The following is an 18,557-nucleotide window of genomic DNA, read 5'->3' on the forward strand; positions in this document are numbered from 1 at the left end:
AGAAACATATGAGACACAGGCAGTTCTAGCAAAAGTGTGTGTTAGCTCTCCATTTAATCTCATTGATGTCCAGAAGAGGTTATGAGATAATCTTCTTTAAATCTTCTTTAGGGTAGAACAGAATTTACATGTATCAGTTAAACAGAAGTAATAATCAATTGTAAAAACATCAAATGTTTTCCATATCTCCACCTTTACACTTTACCCTCTCCTGTTCTCTAACCCTTGCGTCACACGACAAACCGCGTGTGGGTCATGTCATGTGTGTCATGTCCTTTCTGGATAAACCTGCACATTTCCTCAATGTAGAACAGAGCAGACATCAAAGGAAAACTGACCTCAAAGGTCCACATTTGCACAAGAAATGACATTTAAAAAAAAGTTTAAGCCCTGAACTAACCTCTACTGTCAGTGATGCTTTGGGAATGGAGCTCGTAACATTGTGCTTTTCATAACATTTTCAGCTTGAACATGAGGGGAAAGCTACAGCCCGAGGCAGTCAGCATGAGATCTGAGCGTCTGCTGCTGAAGCTGTGAATATTAAAGCAGAAGACTGACAGACTTTTAGCCCCGTCACCTACAGTTATTCACACTCAATGAACAAAGGGGGAAAATCTGCTTAAAAATGAGTTTATTAAAAATTCAGAGGTCTTCATCCTATTAATGATGCACAGCAGCACTGATAATGTATGTCACAGTGTTCAGAGTATAAACTATAACAGGGCTATTTACTTAATTAATTTAAGTAATGTGTCTTAATTTAATTTTGTGATCAAAACTGTTCTGTTTTGTAAATTAAATCTGTAATATAACTTTTATTTATCGAACTGATAAAGTCAAATGCTTCAAAATATACACTGCAAAAAAAATCTTTCTTTGCTTTTTGGTCGTTTTTGGTGATTAAAACAAGAAAAAAATTAAAAAAAAATTGTTTATTTGATACTCAACTTCACATAATACTGTTAGATTTTGTAAAGTTTATGCTTAAAATCTTGTTAGATGCATTTGCTTATTAAGTGAATACCATAATATAAAGTATAGATTGCTGTGTTGGGAAACAACACAAAAAAGCCTATACGTTTTATGCTGTGTATTCAATTCAATTTAAACAAATCATTTTTTTTTAAATGAATTAGTTGGGATTCGTTTTTGAAATATAGATAAGTCACATTTAAAACTGTATTTCGCAGATTTGAGATGGAACATAAATATAATAAATTCTTAAGAAGGCCTCTTATCTGTCTGGTGTCCTACTTATGATGATTCACATGAAGATGATTCTTGCCATATCTGTTGCATAAATACTAAGTAAATTCAAGAATATATACACCATAATACAAAGCGAAAGGTCCTTATCGTTGTCCCTGAACCCTTTATCAAAGATAACCTGAAAAACAAACCGGCGATCTCTCGAGGCAGAAGAGCTAAAGGGAGAGTTCCCCCAGCCAACCCATCAAAAATCACCATTTATTCAGCATCATGGGTTCAAAACCTGACTCCCTCATCTGTGGAACACAAAAGAAGATATTTTGAGAAATGTCTCAGTGGTTTTGTGTCCTTATGTAAGTCATTGAGTTCTTCAAGATATCTTCTTTTGTGTTCCGAGAGTAAAAAATGATGAAAGAATTTTCATTGTGAGGTAATCGCCGAACTCAAGTCAGCTATTCTCTGAGTGAGCATGAGATCTGTCCCTCTGAAAGAGCAGACTCAGCCCTTTCCTAAAACGCTGGTCACGCACGCTGTAAATGATGACATTACAACAGCTGCTGCCCGCCAGAATCCAAAACGCAACGAAGGAGAACTTGCACCAGGTGTAGCCCACCACGTTCCCCAGCACAAACACAGCGATAGGACTGAAGGAGGCCATGAAGGCAAACGTGAGGATCCCGATGGTCTTTGCTGCTTTGATGTCAGAAAACGATGGTCTGTGGGGACAACCGCCGGTCCCTGGGTCCGCTCCCTCGGAGAGGAGGAGCTTGCGCTTACGAGAGTACCGGCGGATACTGGTGAAGGACATGATGTTGACGGCCAGCGTGCCACCCAGTAGAGTGAAATCAAACGCTGGAAAGAGGAGCAGAATATTGGTGTCTGCAGGCACCTGAAGTCCGATCAGTACCGGGACGTAGATGCACAAGCGACTGCATTCGTTGTATTCCAGCGTAAAGTTGTTGCTCAGGATGAGCGGTGCATTGGCCAACGAGAAGCCGCCGGCCCAGGCTGAAAAGATCAGGAAGAGGATGCGACGGCGCGTCACGAGTGCGTCCTTATGCAGCGGGTAAAAGATGGCCACGCTACGCTCCACTGTCATAAAAAAGATGGTGCTGATGGATACGAAGGTGCAGCCTGCGAAAAGCGGACCCATCAGCATGCAGGGTTGCCAAGGACCTGATACACCACCCAGAGAGGCCTTGGAGACGCCCTGGTACCACAGTGGTGGAGTTCCGGTTACCATGAGGGAGATCTCGGTGTATATGGAAAATGGCACCACCAAAACTCCAACCACCATGTCTGCGATGGCCAATGACACTGCGGGACAAAAGCACAATATTCCTGAATTACATTACAAGCATACTTATAGAAATAACAATTCTGTCATCATTTATTCACCCTCATGTATGTGGAACACAAACAAAGATATTTTGAGAAATGTCTCGGTGGTTTTGTGTTCATTGGGTGGAAGTAAGTGTTGTTCTTACATTTTTTTTTTTTGTGTTCTGCAGAAGAAAGAAAATCATGCAGGTCTGGAATGACATAAATGATGACAGATTTTAACTTTTTGTGAACTATCCCTTTCATAATCAAATAATGTTTCTCTAACTTTACTAATAGCTCACACAGTCTATTTTTATCTGTTAAATTATCTTTTAACAATGAGACTTGTCCTCTATGTAAGCAGCACTTATAAATACATCGCGGCTGTAGGATGTCATCCTTGTAAAAGTTACTGCGTTTACACGATAACAGACTGAAGACAGACACGGTTGGTCGGCAAAACTTAAACATTAGTCCGTTTCTGACACTTATAATGTGGAAGTGTTTTGGTTCTACTTTCAAAAGTATAACTATATCAAGTGTGATAACTGCATGTTTCTAATGGTCATTCTGGATTTGCTTTGATTTCTCAAGGGATTTCCTTTTAACACTTTTTTTATGTAAGAAGCAAAAAAAATGTCATACAGTAAAGCTATATTTATCACTTGAAGGGAATCCTGTCTTCATTTACTCACCCTCGAGTTGTTTTAAATTTGTTTTCCGATGAACACAGAGAAAGGTATTTGAAAGAATGCTTATAACCAAACAGTTGTTGGCCACTGTTGACTTCCATAATAGGAAAAAAATATTTTTTATTTCTTTGTTCTGTTGAACACAAAAAAATATATTTTAAAGAATGCAGGAAAACAGTTCTGGGTTCTCTTTTTAATGCCAATCTGCCATTGTCATTTTTTCTACTTTGGTAGTCAACGGTGGCCAAGAACTTAGAAGCAATTGTACAAGTATCTTTCAGAACAAAGAAATGTATACAGATTTGGAACAACCCGAGGGTGACTAAATGATGACAGAATTTAAATGTTTTGGGTGAACTGTCCCTTTAAGGGTACAAAACAAAACAAAAAATCATCAATTCACCCTCACGTTACTCAAAACATGTAGTGTGTATGACTTTTTCTTCCGTGGAACACAAAAAGATATTAAGAGAAATGTTTTGGTTTTGTTTGCGATGGAAATCAATCGGAGTCAATGTTGGTTGTTTACCAACATTCCCTCAAAATATCATCTTTTGTATTCTACAGAAAAAATCAAGTCATGCAGGTTTGTAATGACATGAGAATGTGTATAGGATGAAAGGATTTTCATTTTTGAATGCTCAATTTAACAGCTCACCCTCAACACTGCCATCACCTGGACACTTTCAAAAAGTGTATGTATCATGCATTCTGACTTCTTTAGAATGTTAATGCCTTCTCATGCTTAACATGGTCAACTTGTCTAAAAAACAGTTGGGCGTATTATGTAGTATTTCTGTGCTCGATACACTCCTCAGCGATCCTAAAGTTTTCTGAAAGATTTTTTTAGAACATTTAAAACTGTTTCACAACAACTTTTGTAAGTCCCTTATTGGACAATTCTCCCGGAAAAGCACGCGGTACACCCACAGGAGAGCAGGAGAAGGAGCATGCGCGGACATCACTTTCACTTGTACGCAGGAGAGAGAGAGCATACATTCGCGAAGTTCAGGTGTTTGTTAGTTCACTGTATTTGGACGATGAATGTTATATAAACGGTGGATATAAGGTTGGATTTGGAGATCATTTGAAACTGATATACAGTATGGAGCTGTCCCAGCGCTAAAAGACGCCGGACATGAACCGCATGCGCTGAGTGAAACTAATGTCTGTGTTTTGTTGCCAATGGGTGAGCACATGCTTTAGTTCAGCCTACCCCTCCCCCCCGCACACGCCGTATGTTTTCAGAATCAATCGTAAAGCTGTATCTATTTTTTATAAACGTGATTAAACTAAATACTTTTCGAAGATACAAAGTATTCAATGCTTCTCTATAGGTACTCAAGATTAATATGAGTTTGACAGAAACCCTGTGTGTTACGCACGCTTTAAGAGCTGGCTTATTCGTACAAAAATGTATGATCCGAAAAAACTCATACACTGCATACAAAAGAACTGTGTTCAAACTTTGCCCATTTAACAAAACAATGAATAAAGAAAGTAATAAAAATCAAGAAGTTGATATTAATGCTTTCTCCTTCATCGCCTGAAAACGTCAAGCCAAACTGAGTGCATTGCATCGTGTGCTACAGACTTTCACACAGTGCTTTCTCTACATGAATCTATCTTATACATCCAGAACTATACGGTTACCTTTGAGGTAGCACTGCGGTGTTCGGGAATGCCGCGTCTGCATGAGAACAGTAAGCGTGATCACGTTTCCCACAACGATGGCAAAGGCCAAGCAAACCATGAACGTGACCGCCAAAGTGCGGTTTAGGAGCCCACAGCAGCGGACCGTGCACAGGGGCGCCAGCGTCTCTCCGGCCACGTACGCTGTATGATTATCACTCTCCATTATCCCAAGTTGAGCTTCTGTTTGCTCGGGTACACAAACATCGGCCAGTAGCGCAGCCTGGCAACAGTCTTCATGCCTCAAAGAGGGACGGCTATTACTTGAATCTGTTGAGTGGCTCTGTTGTCTGCATTGAATGGAAATCCTGTGAAAGTGCAGAGAACAGAAAACACAATCAATTCAACACAATACACACAAATCATAGCCTGCGTTGATTTTTACTGTGCCTTACAGGTGATGGAAGACTCTGTGTTTGAAATTACGCATCAAAGCTGCAAGACACAATGAGGATCTTTAAAACGTCTTTAAAACTTGAGGTTTAGGATGCAAGCATCCTTATAATCAGAGGCTATAGAAAGAATCTACACGGGCACTGAAATCACTCCACATTCCACATCACATTCTGTAATTCTTATGCATGCATTCATTCATTCTGTTGAGCATGCAGGTTTCAATCAATGCAGATAGTTTCAACACTATCAGAGTTTGATATTTGTGCATTTTCAAAAAGCAGCGGCCCAAAAAATCTCGTGGCTTTTCAAGGCAAATGACTTTTTCAAGGCAAGCGCGCGAATGGCTAAAATATGAATTTAAACTCTAAAAAGAATAACGGGTTATTTTGAACACAAAAAGAGATGAACCCAATTGTGTAAATGCATTATAGTGCAATTTGATCAAACCTTTATGTAAGTAAACGTTGGTGTCTTAACAATCCCACTCCATGTGACACAAATGATACCCCGTCGCTGTAGCTTTTGGAGGGTTTTACTTTTTCAAAGCGACTGGAAGTGACATCAAAGGCTCTGAAAATCATTTGAGATCACCGAGCACTATGGCAACCACTCGGCAACACTATAGTCAATGAATGTCAGTTCTCGTGTGAGGAGTTTAACACCTTCTTTTTTACACCGTGTGGGTGATATCTGTTAATATATCAGTCTAATTGAGGTGTTTGTGGTCATAATGACGACTACATCATCTGTTCTGTCTCTCAGGCGTCTCTTCTGATGGAGCTCAAACATTAGCCACATCTGCATCTATAGTGCTTTAAAACAAACACATCTCTGCTGGGAACCTCCATCTCTCAGCGCACTAGCTGCAATTTAGCATGATAAATATTATGTGAGCATTTAAATAGAAAGCCCAACTGGGGCACTGCTCACAGCGTCTCAACTGAACACCAACATACACAAGATCAAGAGCGCTCTCTCTCTCTCTGTCAAAAACTTTTACATCTTTAACTACACATGCATTTATCATTTTGGAAGAAAGTAGGTCAGTAGGTCCTCTAATGTATCCAGCAGGGAGATTGCTTTTACGATCATCAATTTATTATGAATTAGGTCTTTAAGACACACACACACATGTTCCAACTGAGAACTCCATCAAATCTCAAAGAGCAACATTTGAGCAATAACATCTTCCTTTTAGGGCATCATCTTACACAACATGAAACCTTGTGACAAATAACAGTCCACACAAGAGACTATGATTCAAACATTTGATTCTGAAGCAGTTTGTTTCAATGCTTTTGATGCAATATTGTAACGAACATAAACATGTGTATGCTTTGATAGAAATATTTAGGGGGAAAAGTCTATTTTAAATGAATGGAAATCAAATTTAGTGTTGAATTGAATTAATGAAACGTTGCGTTGGCATGAATGATGTCGTATTATTATAAAAAGGATGTTAGTTTATTGACAACTGACATAATTCAGTAACATACAATGTAAGTAAGTCTTGCATATCTTTATCTTTCCTTTTGAAAAGATAGGCTGCCTGACCAGACAAAAAACATATTTTCATTATTTTACATATCCTTAAAGGTTCAAGTTCAGTTATACAGGCTTTGTCATATTGTAATGCGTCTGTGCTGTTTGTGCTTTGGTCTAAATCAATTCTAAAACCCTCTCAGAGGCAGTGGACAGCGAGTATGCCAACTACGTTTTGGAACAAATCCATCTTAAGCATCACACATTGTCTACTGTGCTTAAATGAATGTGACATGAAAGTAAACTATATACACAGATGTTCTTTAGTAAGTAGTGACAGCAAATTGCTTTATATGGAGAGAATGGGTTTAGGGATGATGAGGTGAAGTGTCTGTATGAAGTCTAGAGTGGACATATGTGTGGAATGACTCCTGAAACCCCTGGGACCTGTGACTATCATGAACTACATTTTAAGAAAAGGTCTATCTTTCATCCTTTGTGCCTTCAACTTCCTTGCTTTTAACACCACCATAGTCATGCTTTTGAATGGTGAAATTTAAGTCAACTTTCATTTCAGTTTTGTGATATTGAGCTTCAAAGTTTTTACATTCCGTAAAATGTACATTTTACATTCTACATTTACATGTAGATAAACCATTTTGTTTCCTAAAAAACTCCCCAAATTTACACAATGTAAAGAAAATATCACACAATGTATAGGCTGTCATAGAATAAGAACATGTGAATAACTTATTCTAAAATTCCTTAAAATTCCAAAGCAGCAATCTATCATTGTTATATCACCAATCTAAACGAATTATGATGAATAGCATAATGAAATGTATAACAAAAATGAACAATAAATAAAAAAGATTAAGAATACAGAAAGGTTAGCAATATTCCAGCAAACATTTATGTACATTAACCTAATCTCCTTCTTAATGTACAAGAGTATTGTTTAACAGATATCATAGCATAAATATACCCGAGCTATTCAATAACTGTTCTTTTTCTATTCTTTTTGTTAAGTGACAACAGCCTTCACGCACTTGCCTAAAATCACTCTGGTGTGGGAGGTTAGTTGTTTTTTGCTTGTTAAAAATCAAGAAAAACATGGCCTAATAAGAATCCTTAGAATCTTTCAAATAACCTACATCAAAAAAATTATATAAAGTCAAATTTAAAATAAATGAGCAATAAAAATATAAAAGAGCATATTATGTTTCACTTGAAGCCAGATAAACAAACAGTGGTAGAAATATCAAAAGCTCAAACATCTATATCACACACATTTGTGATAATAATAACAGAAAGTAATGTTCTTACATGCATCTTCTTTGTGGTTGAAAGCTGTTTCTGAGCAGCAGAAGACAGAGATGCCCATGTACAGTATAAATCCAGTTTGATCGCTGCTGGGGGACACCGTTTCTCCAATTAAAAATATGAACTTTCTTTTTTCTGTTGCTCTCTGGTTCTCAGTCGTCTTCTGTGTTTCCTCACCTCTCTTTATATTGCAGCTTCTCACTCGCACATCTCTCCACTTCTGCTTGACGAAGTCTCTCTCTCTCTCACACACAGCGGCGAGCTGAAGCCCAGCAGTGATATATGCACCTCACATTCGTTGTTCTATCGCTCATTTGCTTTCAGTGGTGTCTCACTGAAGTCAGAAGAGCTGCAGTGAGTCAACTCATTCTGCTCAGCTGGAGATATACGCACTTGAACTCCTACATCACCATCAACAGCAAGGACACACTCTCATTCACTCTCTCTCTTCTGATAAACGTCACTGGTTTCATCCGGTAAACATGGCTATTTAATACAGTATTTGCTCAGATACATTAAAACATCTTAAAGAAACTGATGCTTGCATTGACAGATGTCTTTCCTAAGAATTGACTTTAAATGGCCTCACTCTCCAACCCTGATAAAGCCATTCTGGCCTTGAATGCAGGCGAATGTATGTAATTTTGTAGATCACATTGTCATTTTATAATGACCTTCAAACTATTATGTTTGAAAATAAAATGCATCTATTCGTTCTGGATGGTTGCAAGGTGGTTCCTTACAGATCCGACCGTGGTGTCTTAATAATACTTCACTCTGTTCCAATCTGGGTTAGGTCCCTACTTCAGTAAAATGGTCTAAAAATGTATACATTTTCAGTTTGATTTTCATCAGTTTTATATTGTACATTTTTTATCTTTATATAGTTGCTCATGATATTATTTTACTTTCAATGTTGCGCTTGAGACTTCATTCGTCAACAGACACAACGTAAAACAATAAAAATTACAGTCATGCTTCCCTCCACACGTTAGATGAAGACTTGGTTTCTCTTAGAAGAAATGCAGTTTATAATTAGCGATGCACAATATATTATTGGCCACATTAGAATCTGTATTAGCTCAAAAATAAAGTCAGGCCGATAAAACTAATAAATAATAAATATTTTCCTGACTGAAAGATTTTTAACCTTATCGCTATTGAGAAAACTTTTCTGCATTGCAGAAGAAGATCCTCTATATGTTGTTTATTAAATAAACATAACACAAGGAAATATAAAAAATCTTTAGCCGCCGTAAAGTATGCTTGGTTGGTACATCGAAAAAAAATCGATATAGCTAAATAACTAAGAGATCAAACTGAATGGTACTTTGTTTTCTGTGTGAAATTTGTGCAGTTGTTCACGTTTTGCCTTCTGCATCAGGCTCAGAGAAATGTATATTAATGTTAAGATACTGTATCGGCCAACATATCGGTTATCGGCTTCCATAATGAATTATCAATTATCAGTATCAACCAAAATTTACATATCGTGCATCCCTAATTTCAGATAAAAACAGAGAATCTCTAAGCTCACAGTATAAGGCTTAGATGACACATCACTGTAATGTGAATCATTCATTATGATTGATATTTAGAGAAAATTAAAGAAGAAAATATTTGAAATAAAGCAATTACTGTATATACCTGTTCATAGTAGAATCTTGGGATAGAAGAACACATTTTTTGAGGTGACTAGGCAGACTGCTGTCTCATCATATTAAACTATAGCTCAGACTCATGAAATATGCAAAAAAAGATCAAATTGTTTTATTCATTTAAATGTAATCCTAGAAGAGTGCTTCCTATGGGACCACATCTGAATGTCTGAGTATGGGAAAGGCAAATATACCACTGCACTTAAAATTCTCAAAAGATTAAATACAAACACCAACATTAGACAAGACACTAATATGACAAATGATTAATTTAGTGGTCAACGTATTCTGGCTACAGGATGAGTAAATATACCTCTTCACTTACTTCTGCCACAACATTAAGTAGGAACATTATGTAAACCCTCCAAATAACTGAAAGAGTCATACAGCATTACACAACGGACACATATTCCCCAATGTGTTGTATCAGCAGGGAATGACAAAGTGTTAACAAAAGTTCTGTTTGATGGAAATTGCAGAAATGAAATGAGGTCACATTCCCATCATACGTGAAAATGAACTGAATTAGAACAATTCATTTTATAATTTAATTATAAATAGGTATATCTTACAAATTATACATTTCTTCAAATTTCTAGTTATAGAATATATTTTTAGACAAATACAGCTAATAGTCTGATGTAATATATGGGCACAAATCTACTAAAATCTACTTTGTTATTTCTACTAAGAATATTATTTTTACATTTATTTCTGCATCTATTTCAAATGTTTGGCAAGTATGTAAAAAATCCTGATTCACAATGTTAGTTTGGCATAATTTGACTTCAAAGATGATTTTTTTTATTTTTCAAGCTGAGATGGGGATAGAGATGTAAAAATTACGGATTGCCAATGTTAAAAGACGAATATAATGTTAACATTAACTTTCATGAGGTGACATATGACAAAGATTCCTGTTTTAAATAATAACTGCGTTCATCATTAAGGTATTAGTGAGGTTGCCACAGGATCATAAAGTTGTATTTTGACTACAGACAATTTCATTTTATCAACATAAACAAACGTTGCTTCGCATGCACACTTTTTTTTTTTGCGTTTTTTGCCTTTATTGGACAGACAGTGATTTTGGAGAGGACAGGAAGCGAAGTGAATGAGAGAGAGGGGGTGGGGTCGGGGAAAGGACCACGAGACGGGATTCGAACTCGGGTCGCCCGGGATGCACCAGCGCCTTGTGTAGGAGCACGAACCGCTCGACAATTCAATACAATTATTATCCAGTCAAATAATCATAAAAAATAATATAACATAAATAAAATAAATTAGGGCTGGGACTGAGACGCGATTAATTAATCGCATCCAGAATAAAAGTATTTTTTTAATGTATGTCTGTGTACTGTGCATATTAATTTAGTATTTATATACACATACATGTTCACAAACATGTATATATTTAGAAAATGTTAACATGTATTTATTTTTATTTGCCATAATTTGAATAATGTAAATGTTTATAAATACATTTTTGTTTTCATAAATAAATGCATGTTTTTATCAATAAAAAATGTAAATGAACATAACACAGACATACATTATAAAACCAAACTTTTATTATGGATGCGATTAATCATGATTAATCGTTTGACAGCTTTAAAAATTATATTATTAGACAATAGCAAAACACAAACCGGAAGATAACCGGGGGTCAGGCACGCAGCGTCCAATGAAACGGTCTATAGCTGCAGGGTAATGACGGCACATATGACCTACTTCCATCTCCAATACACCTGTGTGTTGGTACAGACTACTGCATGTCATTAACTGGTAATTTAAACGAAAATATTCTGGTCATCTACTCTAATCTCTCAAATCAGCAGTGCATAAGAACTGCAGAGCTCATAAAGTAATGAACCAAAATGACAAGCTGCTCATGTAGAATTCAAACAAGTTCATTTAAATATTAATCGTCTCAGTCCCAGATGAAAAATACTGCCAGATGGACGGACAGACAGTCTGGAAAGGCACAGGCATAAACCTGATCCTGAAAATTTTCTAACAAACCAAAATCATCAAAATCACAAAAAAACTGAAGACTAGAATTTATATGGTACAATATCAAACTAGAGGGACATTTGTTGTCTAAGCACAAACTCAATATCTAAATACACACATTGCCTTTGGACGGTTTTGATAATTTAACCTTGAACCTGGACATTCAAACACACTGGGAGATTTTCCCAGATTGTGCAATGGATGATGATGTAATTTCGGGAAAAATCAGTATCAAAATCATATAAATTCCAGGACCTAGATTCAAAATAACAAAACGATAAAACTCAGCTTCAATTGCATTTAGAAGACTTTCTCATCATGAAGTGGTACGTTTTTCCTTTGATCACATTTTTTATTATTGTTATTCAACAAATGTTCAAATGACAGACAATTCAACTTAGATAAGTCTAATTATTTGAGATCTCAGGTTTACATAAAAAATTACCTTTAACAGAAGTTTCTAATGACAAATACAATGTAATCATTTGAACTTGAATTTGGTCATATTTTCTGGAGCTCAAACTGTATGAATAATAAACATCTTTTCATTTCAAACATTAACATTAGACTTGCAAACTATTGTTTTATTTGTTGGTGTTACAGTGTTATGTTTTAATATGTAGGCTGTCTGTGGCTGTGCTGCTCGCGGGCTCGTTCGCTTGCCTGCCAAATGTGTCTCTGGGTTTGGATCGAGTCAGTGAAAATGTTTCGGGTAATAAACAACCTCCTCATGACCAAACAATGAAACACTTGTGGACATAAAAAATTCACCATTTTACTCTTGCTAAGTACAGCTTTTGTAAAAATGTGGTTCATAATATTAACATCTATGGCATTATTTGATTAAGAACTAAAGAACTTGAACTAAAAAAGACTATTTGTTATAGAATTGGGAGATTTGGTCCAAAAAATGGCTGAAGGGTTTCAAGGAGAAAATACTACAAGTTGCAAAATAGTTTTTTGTAACACAAAATAGTGTTGTATTTTATATACAATGTTGGCTTAAAGTTATGTACATACCATAGTTTTGTTTTGTACTGCTTCAGAAATCATTAATTTGTTTTTTCTTAATAGAATAGTTCACCATCAAAATGAGAAATTCTGTCATCATGAAGATATTTAGAAAATATTGGTAATCAAAAACCTTTGGTCCCAATTGACTTCAATTGTGTGGACACAAAACCGATGCAAGTGAATGGGGACCAACGGTTTTCTGATACAGACATTTTTCATAGTATCTTCTTTGAGTTCCGCAGAAGAAAGAAAGTCATGCAGGTTTGAAGGACAAGAGGGCATGTTAATAATGACAGAGTTAGCATTTTGAAGGTGAACCATTCCTTTGAATACATTACACAGAAGTAGGTGTTTTAAAACACTCTTTTTCATTGAATTGCTTGTGATTCATGTTGAAGGTTGCTGGTTAAGTTCAAGGCTTACAACTTTTTATTAAATCCTGAATGGAAAAAGTTCTTTCAGAATCAAGGCCACAGAAGTACTGGCTGAATTATGCTATACTGTTAAGAAGAGTGAATAGGGTTATTGAAGCAGAAAATCCTTATCATATACATTATTACATTTCCTATTACTTTTACGATATATATGCAGACGTTTAAAGACATCTCATTCAACTCTCATTGTCATTGAACAGCCCTACGACCCAAACGAATGATAGGGGGATCTGTGACCGCACCATTCCCCTGGCATGCCATGGTGTACCTAAGTGAAAATATACTGGACGGAGGTTTCGCTGGAGGAGCCTTGATAGCCGAGCGCTGGATCTTGACTGCTGGCAGGAATCTATTTGTAAGAAAGAGTCGAAATGACACAAGAGGAAAAGAGCCGCTCATACCAAAAGTCTATCTGGGAATCAGTTATCGCTCTGATGCACGGGCCTCTACAGAAGTCGCAGTAGAGAAGGTAAATATCCATGCGTTCCTATTTGGCGCAGTCTAATTTTGTTAAACATTACTACCCAAGAATCTTCACGTATTGTGCTCCCACTTATAATCTTCTATTGATAGAAATGCAATATAATATTCATAATGTCTTCAGAGACGTATAAAGAGCTGAAGTGTTATGTTTTTATTAGCTTAGAATGAGCTATTTCTATCTACATACACCGCATGTCCCCTTGTGTGGAATTTGCCGTGTTGTTTCTACAGTAGCCCTAAACGGACAAACTGCTCAGATAGAGCACGTTACATAAATATATTATCTCCTTTTGCAAAGAAGTGAAAATGTGACGACTTCTTTGTCCACTGAGAGCCGCCGTAGTGATTTTAAAGGGAGGGATGAATCGAGCCGTTGGTTGCAATTCGCAACCTCACCACTAGATGCTGCTAAACATCATACACTGACCTCTAAGCTGTGGTGTAAAGGTATATTACTTCAAAGAAAAATTGCTCAAGCATATTTTTCAATGCAAAAAATCACAAAAAAGCTGCCGATAAAAATACTGTCCGAACAATTATCGAAGTAATTGCCCACTTTCTGATTTGTCAGATGTTATGGAAACTACACACACAATTACTCTGTTAAGACGTCAATTTAAGAGAAACTGACTTCATACTTTCACAAAAAATCACCTTGATACCATTTGCTTAAATTATAAAAAATTGAAGTTTGCTCTGAGGCATTGAATAAAGGTTTCAGCGGCTTCTTCCTTGATTCTCGTATTTGTCATTTAATGCGATATCTTTTATGCTTCTTCCACTCTAAATACTTTTTAGGACCACTCCATATTTTTTGATGGAAAAACGCTTCCTTCCTGCAGGTGTTTTTACATCCAGGCTTTCAGAACACATCCGACTGGGACAATGACCTTGCTCTGATCAAACTTAAGGAGCCGGTGAATTTCAGTGAGTCTATAATGCCCATCCCACTGCCTGGGGTTGGAGATAACCAGGAAGAGAAAAAAGGAGAGAGAGGCATCATCGCTGGATGGGGCTGGGGGAGACTTTTTACCACTGCTCCCATACTGAAGTTTCTGGCTCTACCCATTGTGCCGTGCCAGGGAGAATACCAGGCAAAAGTTCTTGCAAGTACACCGAATGTGACTGACACACAGTTCTGCACCGGACCCAGTAAATATCAAGAAAACGTGTGTTTTGGGGACGCAGGGGGCGCTCTCGCATTCCTTAACGCCAACACCAATGAAGTTTACGCTGCAGGAGTCCTTTCTTTTGACAAGGCCTGTTCTGTAGAAGATCACGCTGTATACATAAAGATCTCTGCTTACCTGCCCTGGATTCACAGTGTCATGAGAGGAGATTCGCATGAATTTGCAGCACGCCGCACTTCATTTTTCAATCGCATGTTTCCCGACATTTTGCCCTTAGTTGATTCTAAGGGCGCAGTTCACGATGAACTATTATACACAATATTACAATCACAAAAGTATCAAGATATGAAATAACTGAAATTCACATGACAGACATTACTAAGACATTATCAATTTCAGATAACATTGTTATTTTGTTAAAAGAATTAACAGCATTCAAGGTTGTTTTTATCTATATAATCTGTATAAATTAAAAAGGTATGTCACTGAATTTTTTAAAATACAAAATCAAGAACTAATAGAGCTAAATAGTAGAGAGAACTTCATGAAGCAGTAAAAGCACAACATTAAGAAAACAAAGCATTCAAACATTATACTGCATATACTGACGCAGATCATGTGATGGCAGCTCCACCAATGGGAGAAAACAGATATATCTTAATTTTTGTATCACGGTATATCACCACATCTTTCTACCTGATTTAAATGCATATTGATTTATTTCTCTGATTTGCAATTTGAACTGTATGATTGTAAATAAAATTGTATTGTCAACATTCAATTGGCAAAATGTTTGCTTAATTTTTTTTCGCTTTATAGTCCGCACAACTGGAACATAGCTACAACCTACATAGGACACTGTATCGTTTATTGACCAATCGAAGCTAGGCTATTTACAAATATTGCTTTGAAAAGCAAGGCGTACTATGATTGGCCAATTAACCAGTGTTTAGTGATTGGTGGAATACTGCAAGCGTGTGACAAAAATGTAATGCCTCCTATCATATTTGGAACATCAGGTTCAAAACCAATTGTACTTGTGTAAACATTTGGGCAGTTTTAGTCAAATCATACCACAAACTGACGGGGATTTGTGGGGGTGTGGTTACATGAGGCAATTCATGCATTTCTTACATTCACCTTATGGTAGAATGCATCTTTTGTCCCTAATTTTAGCAATTTAACGTGACCTCTTTAACAAATGCGTTTATCAGAAGCAACAACCAGGCTGGGAGACAAGCTTGAGGAAGCCACATCATCCATTGTTATAAAATTGGTAACCAAACCACGGCAGTACCCTTGACTTGCATTGGTTTTTATCCGTACAATAGAAGTGAATGTGTAGCGCTAGTGTTACCAGCTTTCTTCAAATGTCTTATGTTCTGCAGAAGAACGTCAAACAGGTTTAAAATGACAAGAGGGTGAGTAAATAATGGTAGATTTTTTATTTGGGTGAACTATTCCTATAAAGATGCTTTCAGTCTTTTTGCTAACTTTTCCATTTCAAAATTTTACCACACCATTTTCTCTACCCATCCTACAAGACTAACCAAACGTTTCTGATGAGCCTTTTCAGTCAGGAATACCTCATATTTTCTAGTCTAGGGCTGTAATAAAACACACACCCATTTCAGTAATATCTGTCTGTATTAGAGACATTTTCTATGCATTATTTTAAACTTTTTAAAAATAAAGCTCTTGGTGTCATATTTTATACCACAAAACCCAACTCATCCTGCTCATGTGGTTGAAATAGATAAAATTAGGCCTACATGTTTAACAACTGAATGTACAAATAAAGACAAATCTGCATAATAATATTAAACTATAACTGCATTTCAATGTTACATTGAAAGCAAATAATGTCCATTAGTATGATTTGAGAAAAGAAACCGTGCCATTCTTCAAAAAATTTAAAATATTTGGAGTATGAATTTCAGTAATACGGTCTCCAGCCAACTAAATTATATAATGTAACCAAGATGGTCCATGGTAAACCATTTTAGTGTATAAATGTATTGCTGTAGCACAGAGCGACTTAATACTCTGTAACATGCATGTATAAATCCAAAATCCTTTTCTCATAAAACTCAGAGGACATCAAGATTGGAAAAACACAACAAGTCCTTATAGAGAATCTTGAATCAGTTAGAATTTCAGTAAGAGGGTGTTTTGTTTCTTAAAAATTTACATTATTTATTGTGTTAGTTATTTATTTTATCAGCAGATCACTAAGAACTGTGAAAAACGCCAATCAAGAGCAAGCATAAATATAAAGATATATAACGTTTTTGGGATTTATAAATATATTATGTTCAAACACAAAGACAGCTTTATCAACTGCAATATGCATGGAAGTCAAACGAGAATGAATACACCCAATACGTCGTAGTAAAAGATCACAACGTCCAGATCAAGATCTTCCTATCTACAGTACAATGTACTCATTTTCAGAATCACACTTTTAATCACAACAATAAAGCTACACATCATCTAGGCTTTTGCAATCGATTTAATCAATAACTTAAGTCCAATTAATGCAATACTACAAATTAGAGCCTGTAATGTCATTATCCCACCAACAGAGGGCACTCTCATCTGACTATTTGTAACCCATAACTGCTACCACTTCTTACTTTCTGCCTCTATTGGTGCGCCCCAATTGACATTTATACACAGTAGTCTACACCACTTTTTACTATAAATACTACAAATGTGTTTACATTGAAAAATGCAAACATATGATGCACATGACAAGTACCAAAATAATGCACTTTTCACACTACTTTGGCTTTAAACTTTTATCCAGTGCTCGAATTGAACCAAGTCTTATGGGGGGGGGCTCTTTTTTTTGGTGGGGGTTAGTTTCGCAATATACAATTTATACAAAATGCACAATATATTTGATAATGATATCCAACTATATACTATTTATTAAAAACAGGCATACATAAAAGAACAGGCTTCTTTCACTGTCCTGCACTTAGCGATCTTTAGATGCGGGGCGTTTCAAATTGAAAGAGAAATGACAACTAGCCCATATACAAACTTAACATAAATTATTGTAAATAATTCCTTCACGTAATTTACCATATGCATTGCATGAATTTAATCACATTTGTCATTATAATTTTTACTCAAATACAAATATCTGAGGGACCCCCCAAAGTCTATTTTTATTTCTTATGGGGTGTCCCGGATCCCCCCAGCCCCCCTTCAATTCGAGCACTGCTTTTATTCCTTACAAAAGCATCGTAACTACAAGACCATTTTTTAGGCTTTTCTCTTGGGATCTTAGGAAAGATTTGCAGGAAACAGATATATAAAATTGTATCAAGATGGTTAAACTAAATACACATATTCTGGCAACAGTAGCAGGATCCAGAAGGGCTGCCACAAACTGTTCGACTAAACAGCGGCATGAGGAAAGCATTCATCACTTAGCAAAATAAAATCATGCTGTTTTGCCTTTTCAACATCATCAGTCTGAGCATGAGAAAATGTGGCCTCCAAAATAGAAACAAAGAACAACAAAAAGACAATGCTCAAACAAGACATGACAAAAATAAATAAATATTTGTGTCTTCACACACTCTCAGTGAAAACATATTTAGATGAGTAGGACCAGTTAACAAAAGAAAAGCTGTCAATAAAGCTTATGAAGTTAGCTGACAGAGAGAGTGACAGCTTTGTCAATTGACTAGAAAA

At 36.4% G+C, this 18,557-nt stretch overlaps 2 protein-coding genes across 2 annotated transcripts; one reads left to right on the forward strand and one right to left on the reverse strand.

Moving 5' to 3' along the window:
• Positions 1-1,657: 1,657 nt before the first annotated feature.
• On the reverse strand, positions 1,658-5,082 carry LOC130430238 (adenosine receptor A3-like). The gene is made up of 2 exons (XM_056759275.1): positions 4,878-5,082; positions 1,658-2,526 (listed from the first exon to the last, which is right to left on the reverse strand). Exons 1-2 carry the CDS (start codon positions 5,080-5,082, stop codon positions 1,658-1,660), a joined length of 1,074 nt encoding a protein of 357 aa, XP_056615253.1.
• A 6,888-nt stretch (positions 5,083-11,970) lies between these two features.
• Positions 11,971-15,630, forward strand: hp (haptoglobin). Its single transcript, XM_056758944.1, has 4 exons — positions 11,971-12,114; positions 12,412-12,500; positions 13,437-13,705; positions 14,562-15,630. The coding sequence occupies exons 1-4, from the start codon at positions 12,107-12,109 to the stop codon at positions 15,201-15,203; spliced, it is 1,008 nt and encodes a 335-aa protein (XP_056614922.1). The 5' UTR covers positions 11,971-12,106; the 3' UTR covers positions 15,204-15,630.
• The last annotated feature ends 2,927 nt before the right edge of the window (positions 15,631-18,557 follow it).

The sequence above is a fragment of the Triplophysa dalaica genome, chromosome 1 (assembly GCF_015846415.1).
Source record: "Triplophysa dalaica isolate WHDGS20190420 chromosome 1, ASM1584641v1, whole genome shotgun sequence".
NCBI classification, from domain to species: Eukaryota; Metazoa; Chordata; class Actinopteri; order Cypriniformes; family Nemacheilidae; genus Triplophysa; species Triplophysa dalaica.